General features: G+C 48.6%; 1 protein-coding gene across 1 annotated transcript; it reads right to left on the minus strand.

Annotated features, from left to right (window-relative positions):
• Window positions 1-2,308: 2,308 nt before the first annotated feature.
• Window positions 2,309-7,905, minus strand: LOC124657080. Its single transcript, XM_047195694.1, has 6 exons — window positions 7,633-7,905; window positions 7,297-7,554; window positions 6,998-7,041; window positions 6,613-6,784; window positions 2,781-2,906; window positions 2,309-2,425 (listed from the first exon to the last, which is right to left on the minus strand). Exons 1-6 carry the CDS (start codon window positions 7,903-7,905, stop codon window positions 2,309-2,311), a joined length of 990 nt encoding a protein of 329 aa, XP_047051650.1.
• Window positions 7,906-12,960: the final 5,055 nt, after the last annotated feature.

The following is a 12,960-nucleotide window of genomic DNA, read 5'->3' on the forward strand; positions in this document are numbered from 1 at the left end:
AAGGCAGTTTCGGAAACCCAAAATATGTGACGTGATCGATTGATTCAAACTCCTTCCATATTTGGGGATTTCGGACAAAACAAGACTTGATGGACTCATAAAGATAGAGGGGATTCCTATGAAGGTTCTAGAGATGCCCAAGAGCCCTTGGATCAAAGGGGTATCCATCCTATGGTCAAGATTGCATCTCCACCTTTATATATTGAGGGGAAACCCTACTTTTGGAGGCATCCATCAATTGTGATGAAAATCCATCCCCTTGCCAGCCGCCAAGGAGGGGGAGAACCTCCTCCACGTGAGCACCAAGTCCAAGGAAGAAGAAGGGGCAAGGGGCCGCTGTGCTCTAGGGCAGCCGCCGCCCTCCTCAATGGGGTGCCACGCCGGCGCCGCCTCATCTCCTCCACAGGCTGCTCCTCTTCATCACCAAAGTTTTCATCAACACCCTCAGCACAATCTTCATCTACCCTTTGCAATCTCTTGGAAAACATGATGTGTATTGCAATCTATCACTTTCCCATGATATTTTGTACCTCTATGTCTTTATTTGAGTAGTTACTTTTTCTTGGCAATTGTGAGATAATTTGTTGATTGTTGCATATAAGTATTTGTTATCTTCTAAGATGATCTCTTGTACTAATATATGAGTTCACACATATGTTGGAGAATTCACAAGGTTGTCACCGTTGCATGATGATAGGAGGAGGGACAGCTGGAGCTTGACATAAACCATGTCCCAATTCTTAGATACTCATGTTATATTAATTCATGGTTAATAAACGGGGGTATAACTATGGGGAACTTTAAACTTACAGCGGTGGTTGGACTTTATGTCTTAATAATTCCCTTGTTTGCTCTTAACTGGCATTGGGATCAATCACTAGGGGTGTATTTGCTCATATCAGTGGTTGCACCTTTCTATGGCCCCTCTCTAGAAGAAACACTAAAAACACTATACTGAGCTTTACTAATTGTGACAACCACACAAATGAAATAGCAATTTGCCAGAACACTTACTCCCTTGAGTTACTCCACTTCACCTTACTTTACTACACTTCACTTTTCTTACATTAGTTTTACTCCCTGCATTTTATTTTTCAGCACTTATAGTTTTATAGTAGAAACCTCTTCACACACACACACTGTAGATCTTAGCTTTGCATAGAAGGCCATATAAGTGGGTTATAGGGCTTTAAAGAGTAGATAGTTTACCTTCAGCTCCTTGTGGGTTCGATACTCAAATACTTATTGAATTGTACTGCGGTGATCCTCTGCACTTGGGGGTTATCAGGGATGCTGGCTCAAAGCTGCAAACGACACTTATTTATAGTTTTGTCTGTTTTACTGTATCAGCTACTACGTGAGATCACACCTTTGGGTCCATGCATGCACGTGCTTTTTGTGCATGCGCCTAAGGGCATCTCCAGCGGGGTGACCCAAACTGGAGACCCATTCGGTCCAATTCTGTCCATTTGGGTCGGCCCGCGGATAGATTTTGGGCCACGGTCGGGCCTATGAGGCTAGAGCGTCTAGCGGTGCGACCCATTGTGTCCGCTCTAGCCATTTTGGCTAGACCTAGTCAGTTTGACAATTCTTTTCACATTTAGCAACACAAATATGTAAATTATCAACTAAATAGAGTGTCAAACATGTGCCATTTGCCTTCAAGCGTCGCCAGCTAGTGGTAAGTTCCTCCCAAATGTGCAAAATGAGACAATATCTTACAATTGGTCCAAAAAGTGGCTAGTTTCACCTTAAAGTGGCAAGTGTCTCCCAAATGGCGATCATCTTGACATTGCCCTTCAATCATCCCGAGATAGGATGATCTTTTGTTTATTCGCAATCCAATCCCTTTGCACGGGGTTGGAGATGTTGTCCAAGTCGGTGAGCATGATCTGGTTCTCCCTAGCCATGATCTTGGGTTCGGCTTCCAAGATCCTAGACTTTTCATCGACATCCATCAGCCTAGCCTTGGCTTCAGCCTCGATGAGCCTGGACTTGGCATGGGCCTCTTCCACCCCAAGAGCTCTCATTTGGAGATCAATAAAGCTCTTTGCGGTAGCCACTTTCTCTTTGCGACGCCTCTCTTCCCTCTCATCAATGTCCTCTTCCTTTTTGACGATCAACTCCCTCAAGATTTTTGGAACCATAATGAGGAAACTTGACAGTTCATGTCGGTCTTGGTTGTCTTGTGCCCTGCTAGTTCATCGGTTGTAGGGTTGCCAAGGCATTGGCAATCTTCTTCGAGTTCGACGGTACCGTACATTTAAGAATTGCCATCACCCTTATTTTTTGTGTCCTCGAATTTCTTTCAAAGGCAGTAGCTTGTTTCCCCCGTTTTGGTATCCTTGACCAATATCCAACAATGGCTCAGTGTGAAAGCCTTGTTGTAATTGGCCGTCTTGAAGTATTCCAAAGCTTGAACAACCTACACATATGGACAACAATCAATGACAAATGCCAACATATGTGCAATGTTCATTGAGAAGAGTGGAAGAGGTTTTACGATGTCAATGGCCGAGGCGCCCCATATTGCCGCCTTGGAACTTGCTACACTCGGCATGGACGAAGCCCCCTCTCTTTGCAAGGTAGAGGTCTTTTCGATCACTATAGAAGGGGTTTGGCAGGAACTTACTATGTTCATGGAAGTATACTTGCCTACCCGCCGCCAATATGAAAATCCTTTTTCTCAGCACCACAAAGTGGATCTTGTGAAATTCCATCCAACCACGGCATTGCAACTTGTCTTCTTCGGTGGTGTAGCTCGTGGTCCTTTGGCTCACCTTCTTGCCGTCGGAAGCCGTCACGGCAAGTGACGCGGCCAGTGTCGCGGCTGTGGCTTGGGTGAATCCCTCGCCCATGGAAAAGCCGTCGTTCCCAAACAATTGCTGGTTGTCAATGGAGTAGCCCTTTTATTGAGTCTCAACATATTGATTCTCATCTTGAGTGTACTCGCCATCATCCTCGGAGCCACCGGCATGACGGACTCGCCTTTGTTCTCCATGAATTACTACACACATAGTGGCCATGACAAGCCACAAACACAACCAACTTGCAATGGGAAAAAATATGCGATCAAGTTGATTGGCCGTACCAATGGGAATGAAATTACCATCTTGCTCACCGATGGTATCTCCCCAGTATTCTGTTGAATAGGTTGACTGGCAGCGGCATATCAGCGGCAGAGATGTGCCGTTGGTTCTTCGCCGCTGGCGGCGGCGGCGTTGTGTGTCCGGCTGTGGGAGTGCAGTTGAGGTTAATGTCTTGCCCAGATGACTCTGACGATGTCGAACGGGGATCGCTGAGCCGGGAGTGCGCGCATCCAGGCTTCCCATGGCGACCGTCCTAGGATGGTGTATGCGCGCCTAGCGACCTAGGTTGAAGAGGAGGCCGGCCACTCGACATTAATGTGACGGAGCTGGTCGATGAAGCGCCGACCACGACATGCCCAGGGGGAGCCATATAGACTACCAAACCTTGGCCGAACGCCACGTTGAGCGCCTCCTGCTTCATCGACATGGCCTGCTGGGTGGCTTTGAGTGCTAGCAAGTCGTTGTTGGTCTCGGCACACGCTGCAATGATGCGGTCGTTCTATTTCTGTCGCTCGTCTTCGAGCTTGGTGATGGCTGCACGAGCTCTGGCGGCCTCTCTCCGGCCTGAGCGCTTCACCGATTCAGCCTGACGCTCGTCCGGTGTGAAATCCTTGGCGAGCTTCTTTGGTTTGGTTAGCTTCCTGTTGGCAGCAGCCGGCGCAATGGACGTGGCGGCATGATCCATCGTTTCGGCTGGCTTTTCCGTCGGCCAAATTTCGGTGGGGGTTTTTGGAGGAAATGGAGTGGTTTGTATCCCACTGCCGGGAGGGATCGTGGTGGTGTAGGAGAGGATGCGCGCTATCCGGCCCAACACATCCGCGACCTAAATTTGGTGGAAGAATGCGTCGGTCTGCGTGTGTCGGTTCGTTTGCGTCACGCCGCTAGATCGTGCGCTGCCAATCAGCGCGAACCGTTTCGGATGATCAAGGATTGGATGGATCGGCCCGCTAGAAATGCCCTAAACTTAAACGCCGGCTGTTCTGCTGTGCGCGCGCTTAAACATATATGTGCCAGCAGTAAATTTCAATCGGTTGTTCCTATCTACTCCACTTCCAGTAGAAAATACGGCCTGCCAGTAAACTAAAAACTGTAAATAAAAACACAGACAAGTCTATGACCATGATCCATCGCATTGGCTGTCTAGGGTACTGGTACGAGTAGTGGCTGTAGGCCGTGTAGGCAGGCAAGGGCTAGTTGGCCTGCCACAGTGCCGCTAGCTAGCTTTGGCAGAATCCACATTGGCTGCTGGATCACACGGAGCCGAGCTGAATCAGCGGGGGACCAGCCTGCGCCTTCCCGTCGTCATCAGCGGGTCGTCGCAGCCTAGCTATCGCCCTCGTCGCCTAGCTCGGAGCACTTCTAGTTCCACTCTCGCGCCCAGCACCACAATCGACGGTGGAAACGGCTTTGACGCCGGCAGAATCTGGCGCATCTTCAGAGTCAAGACGAAGCTGACGAGAGGCAATCGACCGACATGTGTTCTCTGCTGCCCGCCCGTGAAGCGTGAACCATGTGTTGAATGCCAGCTACTACTACTGTAGTTTGTGCCTGTGGCCACAGTTGATGGTGCGCTGCGTCGTGCAGGCCGGCCGGATGCATCGTTGTTTCTTTCTTACCCTCTCTTTTCCTGTGGATGCCATGATCCCAGCTGCAACCAAGAATCCTTTTACCTGTCAAAGGCTAGATTACCGACGCTCACATGGCAGTCCACGTACGAGGAATCGCTGTGGCATGCGCACTCAGAGAAACAAACGTTCATATGATAAGATCTTGAATATAGACACGTTTCAGTCGCACTATGTTGTACAGCTATGGGTAATATCCTCAACAGATATGGTTCTCAGGCCATTTCCAGTTCCAAGTACAAAGTGCTCGTGCAGATATGATTTTTTTATATACGATCTTTCTCAAGGGAGACAGAAAATATAGAAATAGAGTGACCAAATTGAATGTGGTTTGTTATCCCAAAGTCTTGGCATTCAAAACCTAGAGGGTCAAAACAATGCTCAACAAATGCCTTCTAAAGCTTCTTACTGCCAAGACCTCATGTTGGCTCAAATTCTAGGCGATTTACACAGAAATAACCCAAAAGTAAAAAAAAAAAGCACAAACTGACCCTCCGGCCAAACTATTTCACCCATCTAACCCTTTTGTGTGGCGCTCCTCCCATGGGCGCCACACATGCCAGTGTGGCGCCCGTCCTGCCGGCGCCACTCTTCCAGCCGACGTGGCGCCCTCGACGCTGAGCTGGTGCGCCGATCCGACGTGGAAAAATGTGTGGCGCCGCTCCCATCGGCGCCACACATGCATTTGTAATTGCCCAAAACATATTGTAAGACAAATCGTCTGGGACTTAGCCGTTTTGCGACCCTGTTTGTGTGGCGCCGATGCCACGGGCGCCACACCTCACAGTGTGGCGCCGACGCCACGGGCGCCACACAAAGAGGCTCGCCAAAACGGCTAAGGACTAATCGTCCGGAGCCCCTGGATGTTTTCGACCCAAAAGTTGATATAAGTTGGCATGTGTGGCGCCGATGCCACGGGCGCCACACAGTGCAGTGTGGCGCCAGTGGCAAGGGCGCCACACATTGACTTGTGTTAAACCCATGAAAAATCCTACCATACTCCAACAGTTTTGAATACAACATTGGACAGAATATGTACGACACATCATAATGGTTCAAACAACAAATAAGGTTCGACGACATATAGTTCACAACACGTAGCAATGACATAGAGTTTAGAACACGTAGCAATGAAGATAGAGTTCACAACACAAATCCATCTATCCTTGACGTCCCCTCCTCACGGGCTGCTTTCGGACGGCCATCCTTTTCGTCCGCTGTCGTGGCTCTTGTTGCTGCTGCTCCTCCTGCTCCTCCTCCTCTGAAGATAACGGCTCGTCGTTCCTCATCCTCCTCAAAGATGATCTCCGCGGCGGCGCCTCATCCTCCTCAATGACAACCTTCTTTCCTCGGTTGACATAATCTTCCGGAGTGTATCGGTTTGGAGCCGTGCCCCTTGGCTTCAACTGGTAAGCTGACCGTGTGGCTTGCTTCTTGCCGCGACTAATGCTTTGACTCAGAATTTCCTCGTCGTCAGGAATCTTCACAAACATGAACACATGAGATTACAAAAGTTGAAATTAGTAAGAACATGTTTGACAGCAACAAAATAGTCCATACCTCCGGCTCTTCAGAAGAGGATGTAGGAATTTCGGCGTCGTGGCAACCTAGCAAGTTGGCTAACCGCCGCATCTTTCGTGCAGTGTTCTGCGTCATGGAAGTCATGGTTACAAAACCATCCGAACATAATGGCGTACATTCAAAGTTGGTGATCGTACCTTAATGAAATGCCGCAACGGTCCGATAGGCTTTTCATCTCTGTAGCTCTGATCCCAAACAACCTCGCACTCGTCAGCTGTTGTTTGGATCTCCGACCGCTGTGACAAACATATTATACACAATTTAAGCGAGCACATGCCAATGTAGACGATGTACTAGCTAATGAGAGAATACATTACCACAAAGTTCAGCTCGGAAGCAATAGAAGTCGATCTCCCTTTGCGGGCATAGATGTCGTGCTGGCTTTGCGCAACCTCATCGAACTCGATGGGGTCGTCCAAGATGTCATCATCATACGCGTGTTTCACTAACTCGATACTCGTGTTTTGATGAAACCACTGGAGATAGTTGTTGAAAGCGGCCAAGTCGTGAGGCACAATCTCCACAGGGCCAGCATTCTGTATCGCTTCCAAACAGTGTTGGAACGTTGTGACGTGGCCGCTATGATGGACAGGCCAATTTGTGATCTTCCTCTGCCGCTGCCTATCAAGCCTGCAAGAATCAAGAAGTTAGATTCTACCTCTTCAATCAAGAATCTTCCATCGCATGATTCTAGAAGTTTACCTATGAAGCGCCTGGTCCGTGTCTTGCCACTGAGGTGGACACTCCTGATACAGCCCAAACTGTCTCATCACTCTGTGCGGCTGGTGGTATTCAACAAGTCACATGCATATGGTGGGCAGCGCATACGCCAGAACCGCGCCTCCTCTGTGCAGTTGTGGTTGAGGTCAGTCATCGCCGCGCCAATACGGTAGTAGGTACCATATGGCTCCCAATCCACCTGCAGCATACAAATATTTCAGAATTTAGAACATGCCAATAGAATTTATGAAAACTAGGATTGCAAAAGAGTGATCGGTTACCTGCTCAGCGGTAAGAGTGTCCAACTCCTCAGTGTAGTGCATGTACATGATCTTGGGATCGCTCGACATCTCGGAGACATTGTCCCAAAGGTATGCCCAAGTGGGCTCCCGATCAAGGTTGTTCCGGTGATGAGGCCATGGCCTCACGTTTAGTATCCTGGTCCGCCCAACTGATAGGCGGTCCCAGCTCCATACGGAAAGTAGGAGCAAGCTTCCACCAATACCGCCGCTCCCAGTCCTGCGACAAGCTTCGTCCAACTGCGTACATAAGACATTTCGTTAGTACTTTGTCTAGCACACTACTATAGAAGAATAGTACATACAACAAATCATCACCTGCCGATAGAGGTAGGCAAGTGCCGCTGTTCCCCAACTCCACCGGTGCTCCAACACCGTAAGCGCCTTGAGCCAACACCAATGGGCCAGCTTCCCACCACTGTCAGCAAAGAGAGTCCTCGAAATCATGTACCATAAGTACACGCGGGTGTACGTCCTGAGAGTGTCCCTGTTGGCCCCTTCCGGGCATTGTCCAAAGTTAAGCCTAATCCAAGAGAAAGTTGCGCCCGCGGGAGCTCTCTTATTTGGATCTGCTGGCGCCGGAGGAGCCATGCCAATAAGGTCCTCCATCTGTCGGCGCCACCCATCAGAAGTTGTGTTCATACACAGTGGCTCGCCCTGAATAGGAAGTCCAAGGATCATGGAAACATCCTGAAGAGTAGGGGTCATCTCGCCGGCCCTCAAGTGGAAGGTGTGCGTCTCCGGCCTCCACCGGTCGACAAGGGCGGTGAGTGCCGCGGCGTTCATGTTCGGCCCCCCACGGCTTACAAGCGATATGAACGGGAGAAGACCGGTAGGCTCGATGAACTCCGTGTACCTCTCGTCATACGCTATATCCACTGTGCCATGGTAACGAATCTTCAAAGGGTGAAGATCCCTTGTCTTCTCCGTCATATGAAAAGCCCGGTGATCCCTGTCATACTCTTGATCTAGGAGCCACACCATCCTACATGTTTACACAAATACACCATATTATGAGCCATTCCTAACAAATATGAGCAACACATACATGAGAATATATCCAAATAATCCATCACACATACATCACATACATACATATACATACATATCTAGGGATAAAAAGCATATTATGAGCCATTCCTAACAAATATGAGTTATTCCATCACAAATATGAGTTATTCCATCACAAATCATGGTCATATGTAACACAAATATGGATACATACATATCTAGGTTTCCTTCACATACACATTCATGAAATTTGATGTCTAGGGTTCCTCCACAAATCTAGGATACATACATATCTAGTGTTCCTACACATACACATTCAACACATACATAGCCATTTCAACACATACATAGCAATTTCGAATCTAGTTTCCATGTCTAGGGTTCATGTACAAATCTAGCAAGATCTATGAAATTAGTGGATGAATGTGAAGGATTCGAAGGGGATTACCTTGAGGAATGGATGGGGAACATATTGGCCGGACAGATCTGATGATTTGGTGGTGGATTTGGTGGGGGAGAGGGGGGGAGGAGGAGAAACCGCCGGCCGCCTTGGAGTCTTGAAGAAACAGAGAAGAGAGAAGAAGAAGAGGGTCGGGCTGGGGGCGGCTCGGGTGCCACACTTAAGTGGATGTGTGGCGCCCTTCCGAGCGGCGCCACAGTTTCACAGTGTGGCACCGATGGGAGCGGCGCCACACATGTTGCCACGTCGGATCGGCGCACCAGCTCAACGTCGAGGGCGCCACGTCGGCTGGGAGAGTGGCGCCGGCAGGACGGGCGCCACACTGGCATATGTGGCGCCCATGGGAGGGGCGCCACATAAAAGGGTTAGATGGGTGAAATAGTTTGGCCGGAGGGTCAGTTTGTGCTTTTCTTTCACTTTTGGGTTATTTCTGTGTAAATCGCCCAAATTCTATCTCCAAGGTTTGTTAAAAAAAACAGCTGTAAACTCACCCTTTTTTGGCATGTGGATGGCGGCCAGAATGCTTCTAGTTTGGATATTATCCAGAATGGTCAGAGTTTCAAGCATGGGATTGTAAGCGGCTAGGAACTACCATTCACGAAGGCCAATATGCAACTTCGTATCATATGTGTTATCACAAATGTGATACTAGGTGAGGTGCTGAGAACATCCCACCTAACGTGATGTCCGCACATGATTTAGCTGGGCCTGCCTTGCGGCATGTCATGCCCTTCAAGGGTTGATTGCAATGTTACATTTGTCGCGAGGTCACGATGAATTTTAATAGAATATGCATGTGAGTGGAAAAAATTTGTGATAGAACACTCAAAAACGTAATTAACAATAACAAACAAATTTGAAACATGGAAATATAATGTACTTGGTATGTTTGCAAAGGTGTCATCATAACTAAGCATAACTTTGCAAACCTCAACTATCATTTAATTAAGCTCAAAGTGTTGCTTTTTAATCATCACAAAAATGACGATTAAACATCTGCTCTACCAGTGTAAGTTCACCCATGCAATTTGGTCAGTCAAGCAACCCGAATCAAACTTGTACGCACTTCGTAGTGTTACAAAAGATAATTGGCAATTGGTCACCAGGCATTGGTCAAAGGATAAGAATCCTCATTTAGGTGGAACTATTAATCGTGATTTGGCCGCTATGCATATAGAAACTACGATGTTCGAAAGAAGAAAAAAAAGCATCTCCTTTAATTACAAGGTATCTACAAACATGGGCATATTTGTTGGTCCACCAGGAACACCACCAGCTTTTTTTTTTAGATAAAAGGCAACAGCATGCCCGACTTTAAATTAATAAAGCCCTCAGGTTCAACAAGTTATGCAATGCTGCGGCGTACAGCTTAGCCAAACGGTAACACAACTAGAAGAGATAGAACACGGGTAACCAGACTAAAGACGGAACAAGGAGAAGGTGCAAGGGCAGACTTCGCGAGCGAGATAAACTAAATCTTCACTGGCTTGAGTGACCTGGTCTCACGGCGGCGTATAGCTCCCTCAGCTTGTTCTCCACCCACCGGAGGCCCTCCCGGTCGCTTGGCTTTGCCTTGCCGCTCCATAGCTATATAAAAAGAGCAGTTTTGAAAATCACATTAGCGGGGTGGTTAATAACTTTCTTTTCAATAGTAAGTTTATTACGAATGTTCCACAGGGCCCACGATTGGGCGAGAAAGAGAAACCACAACAGTCTACGGGCCCTTCCCGCAAGGCTGGAAAGAATAGCATGGAACTGTGGGAAGTTCCCCTGGTTCCAGTTACAGTCGAGAATCTGACGGATGGCACTCCAAGGAAACTTTGCAAGGGAGCAAGAGAAGAAAATATGCCCAGCATCTTCCATCTGGCCGCATAGAGCGCAGTTACCCGAGGCAGGGCCGTGACGCGTCGCGATTTGCTTGCTAGAAGGTAATCTGTCGAGGATGAGCTGCCAAGATCTTCAGGGGTACTTTAGCGGACCAGACATCCTTGTGATAAGAAACAGACGCCCCTTGAGAGAGTTTGGCATACAACGATTGCACAGAGAACTTGCCCGAAGGTTCTAAGTGCCATAAGACTTTGTCTTTGCTACTAGAGAGGGTAAAGGGCTCGGTGAGCGTCCCCAGATCGCTCCATTGCCTTCGTCCTTCCAGGCTGAGGGAGCGACGGAAGGTGATATTGAGATCCCCCGCATCTAGGGCCGCAGCCACCGTGAGATTAGGGTTAGAGCATATATTGTAGAGGTCAGGGAACAATTCTTTGATGGGCTGGTTACTGCACCACCAGTCAGTCCAGAAAAGAGTGCGCCGTCCGTCACCAATGACGTGTTTCGCTCCCAACTTGAAGAAGTGCTTAATTTTGTGTAGGCTTTTCCAAAATTGCGAGCCCCCGTGTCCGGTGCCCTCGAACAGGTTATCGGCGTCGCGATATTTGGCTCTGATAATCGTCGCCCAGATAGAAGCCTCGTCTTGGTATAGCTTCCAAATTCACTTGGACAGCAGGGCAATGTTCATCTTTTTTGAGTTAAGCAAGCCTAATCCTCCCGAGGATTTCGGCCGGCAAACCGAAGGCCAATTGACCATATGATACTTACGCTTATTGCCCGCTCCTTCCCAGAAGAATTTGGAGCGGTGTGAGTCGAATCTAGCATGAATCCCGTCATGCAGCAGGAAGAGGCCCATGGCAAAGATGGGAATACTATCAAGACACGCGTTGGACAGGATCAGTCTTCCCCAGAGGTGAGGAGTTTACTCAGCCACGGTTCAATTCTACCGGCCAGCTTGCGGACCAAGAACAACCATTGTTCAAGTCGGAGCTTCCTGTCCGAGATAGGGAGCCCAAGATACATGAGAGGGAAGGAGCCGCGTTTACAATTCAGCTTATTCGCGACTCTTTGTTGTTCCTCCAAAGGTTGGCCCATCACAATGACTTCACTCTTATGATAGTTGATTTTCAAACCGGACATATCTTCAAAGCACATAAGCAAAAATTTGAGGTTGGCTATGTTTTCTTCCGAGTTTTGGATGAGGATAAGCGTATCGTCCGCATACTAAAGATGGGAAATCCCACCAGGGAACAAATGGGGCACCACACCCTGTATGTGGCCTGCCGCCCCCGCGGCAGAGAGGATACCCGACAACGCCTCACCAATGAAGTTGAACAGAAGAGGGGATAACGGGTCCCCTTGGCGCACCCCTCTTTTGTTCCTGAAGTACGGGCCAATCACTCCGTTGATGGAGATGGCAGTCTGACCGCCGGATACTAATTGTAGCACTCTGTGGATATATGCTTCTTCAAAGCCTTTGCATCGAAGCACTTCGGCCAGGAACTCCCAGTTTACCCGGTCGTAAGCCTTCTCGAAGTCCATTTTAAGGAGAATCCCTCCCAACTTCTTAGAACGCAACTCATGAACAATCTCAATGAGTGCAAGAGGGCCTTCCAACAAGTTTCTCCCTTTGATGAACGCCGTTTGATTCAGACTGATGGTTTTCTGCGCAATGGGATCAAGACGGTACGCAAACGCCTTAGATACGATTTTGAAGATCACATTAATGAGGGCGATTGGGCGAAACTGGGAAACACAGTCTGCCCCAGGGACTTTGGGGATCAGGGTGAGGATGGTGAAATTTAGGCGAGAGATGTCTATGCGTCCCAGCATAAAATCATTGAGAATATGGAGAACCCCACGCTTAACATTGAGCCAGAACCGCTTGAAGAACAGAATAGGGAAGCCGTCGGGACCAGGGGCCGTGTCGGATTTCATCTCCCGGACAATGAAGTCTAACTCCTCCTCAGAGAAACTCAGCATCAGCTGATTGTTGTCCTCCAACGAAACTTGAGCATTTGACGGCCAAGTCCTTGGGGACGGGCTACAGGAGCGGCTCCCCGCCGATCCTAGCAAGTCACGGTAGAAATCATAAATGGCTGCTTGAATTTTCCTGGGATCATTCGTGATTTCGTTCCCAAGATTAAGAGACGAGATCGAGCACTTTCGTCTCCGACCATTGGCCACAGCATGGAAGTAGGCCGTGTTGGCATCCCCCTGGAGAGCCCATTTGACCCTTCCTCTTTGTCGCCAGTATTCTTCCTCCGCACTAACGATTTGGAGGAGTTGGTCTTCGAGGTAATATCTAAGAGCCCAATCGTCCTCATCCAACCCACTCGAATCGGCCTGAA

This window comes from Lolium rigidum, chromosome 5, assembly GCF_022539505.1.
Source record: "Lolium rigidum isolate FL_2022 chromosome 5, APGP_CSIRO_Lrig_0.1, whole genome shotgun sequence".
NCBI classification, from domain to species: domain Eukaryota; kingdom Viridiplantae; phylum Streptophyta; class Magnoliopsida; order Poales; family Poaceae; genus Lolium; species Lolium rigidum.

Bases quoted from the DNA above. Each gene is read 5' to 3' on its own strand.
- LOC124657080 (XM_047195694.1), bottom strand. From the start codon at position 7,905: ATGGCTCCTCCGGCGCCAGCAGATCCAAATAAGAGAGCTCCCGCGGGC. The intron at 6,785-6,997 runs GTAAACTTCTAG...GGCCGCTTTCAA, and splicing joins ACGGACCAGGCGCTTCATAG to CAACTATCTCCAGTGGTTTC. The intron at 2,907-6,612 runs GTAATGTATTCT...ACTCAATAAAAG, and splicing joins CTTCCGAGCTGAACTTTGTG to GGCTACTCCATTGACAACCA.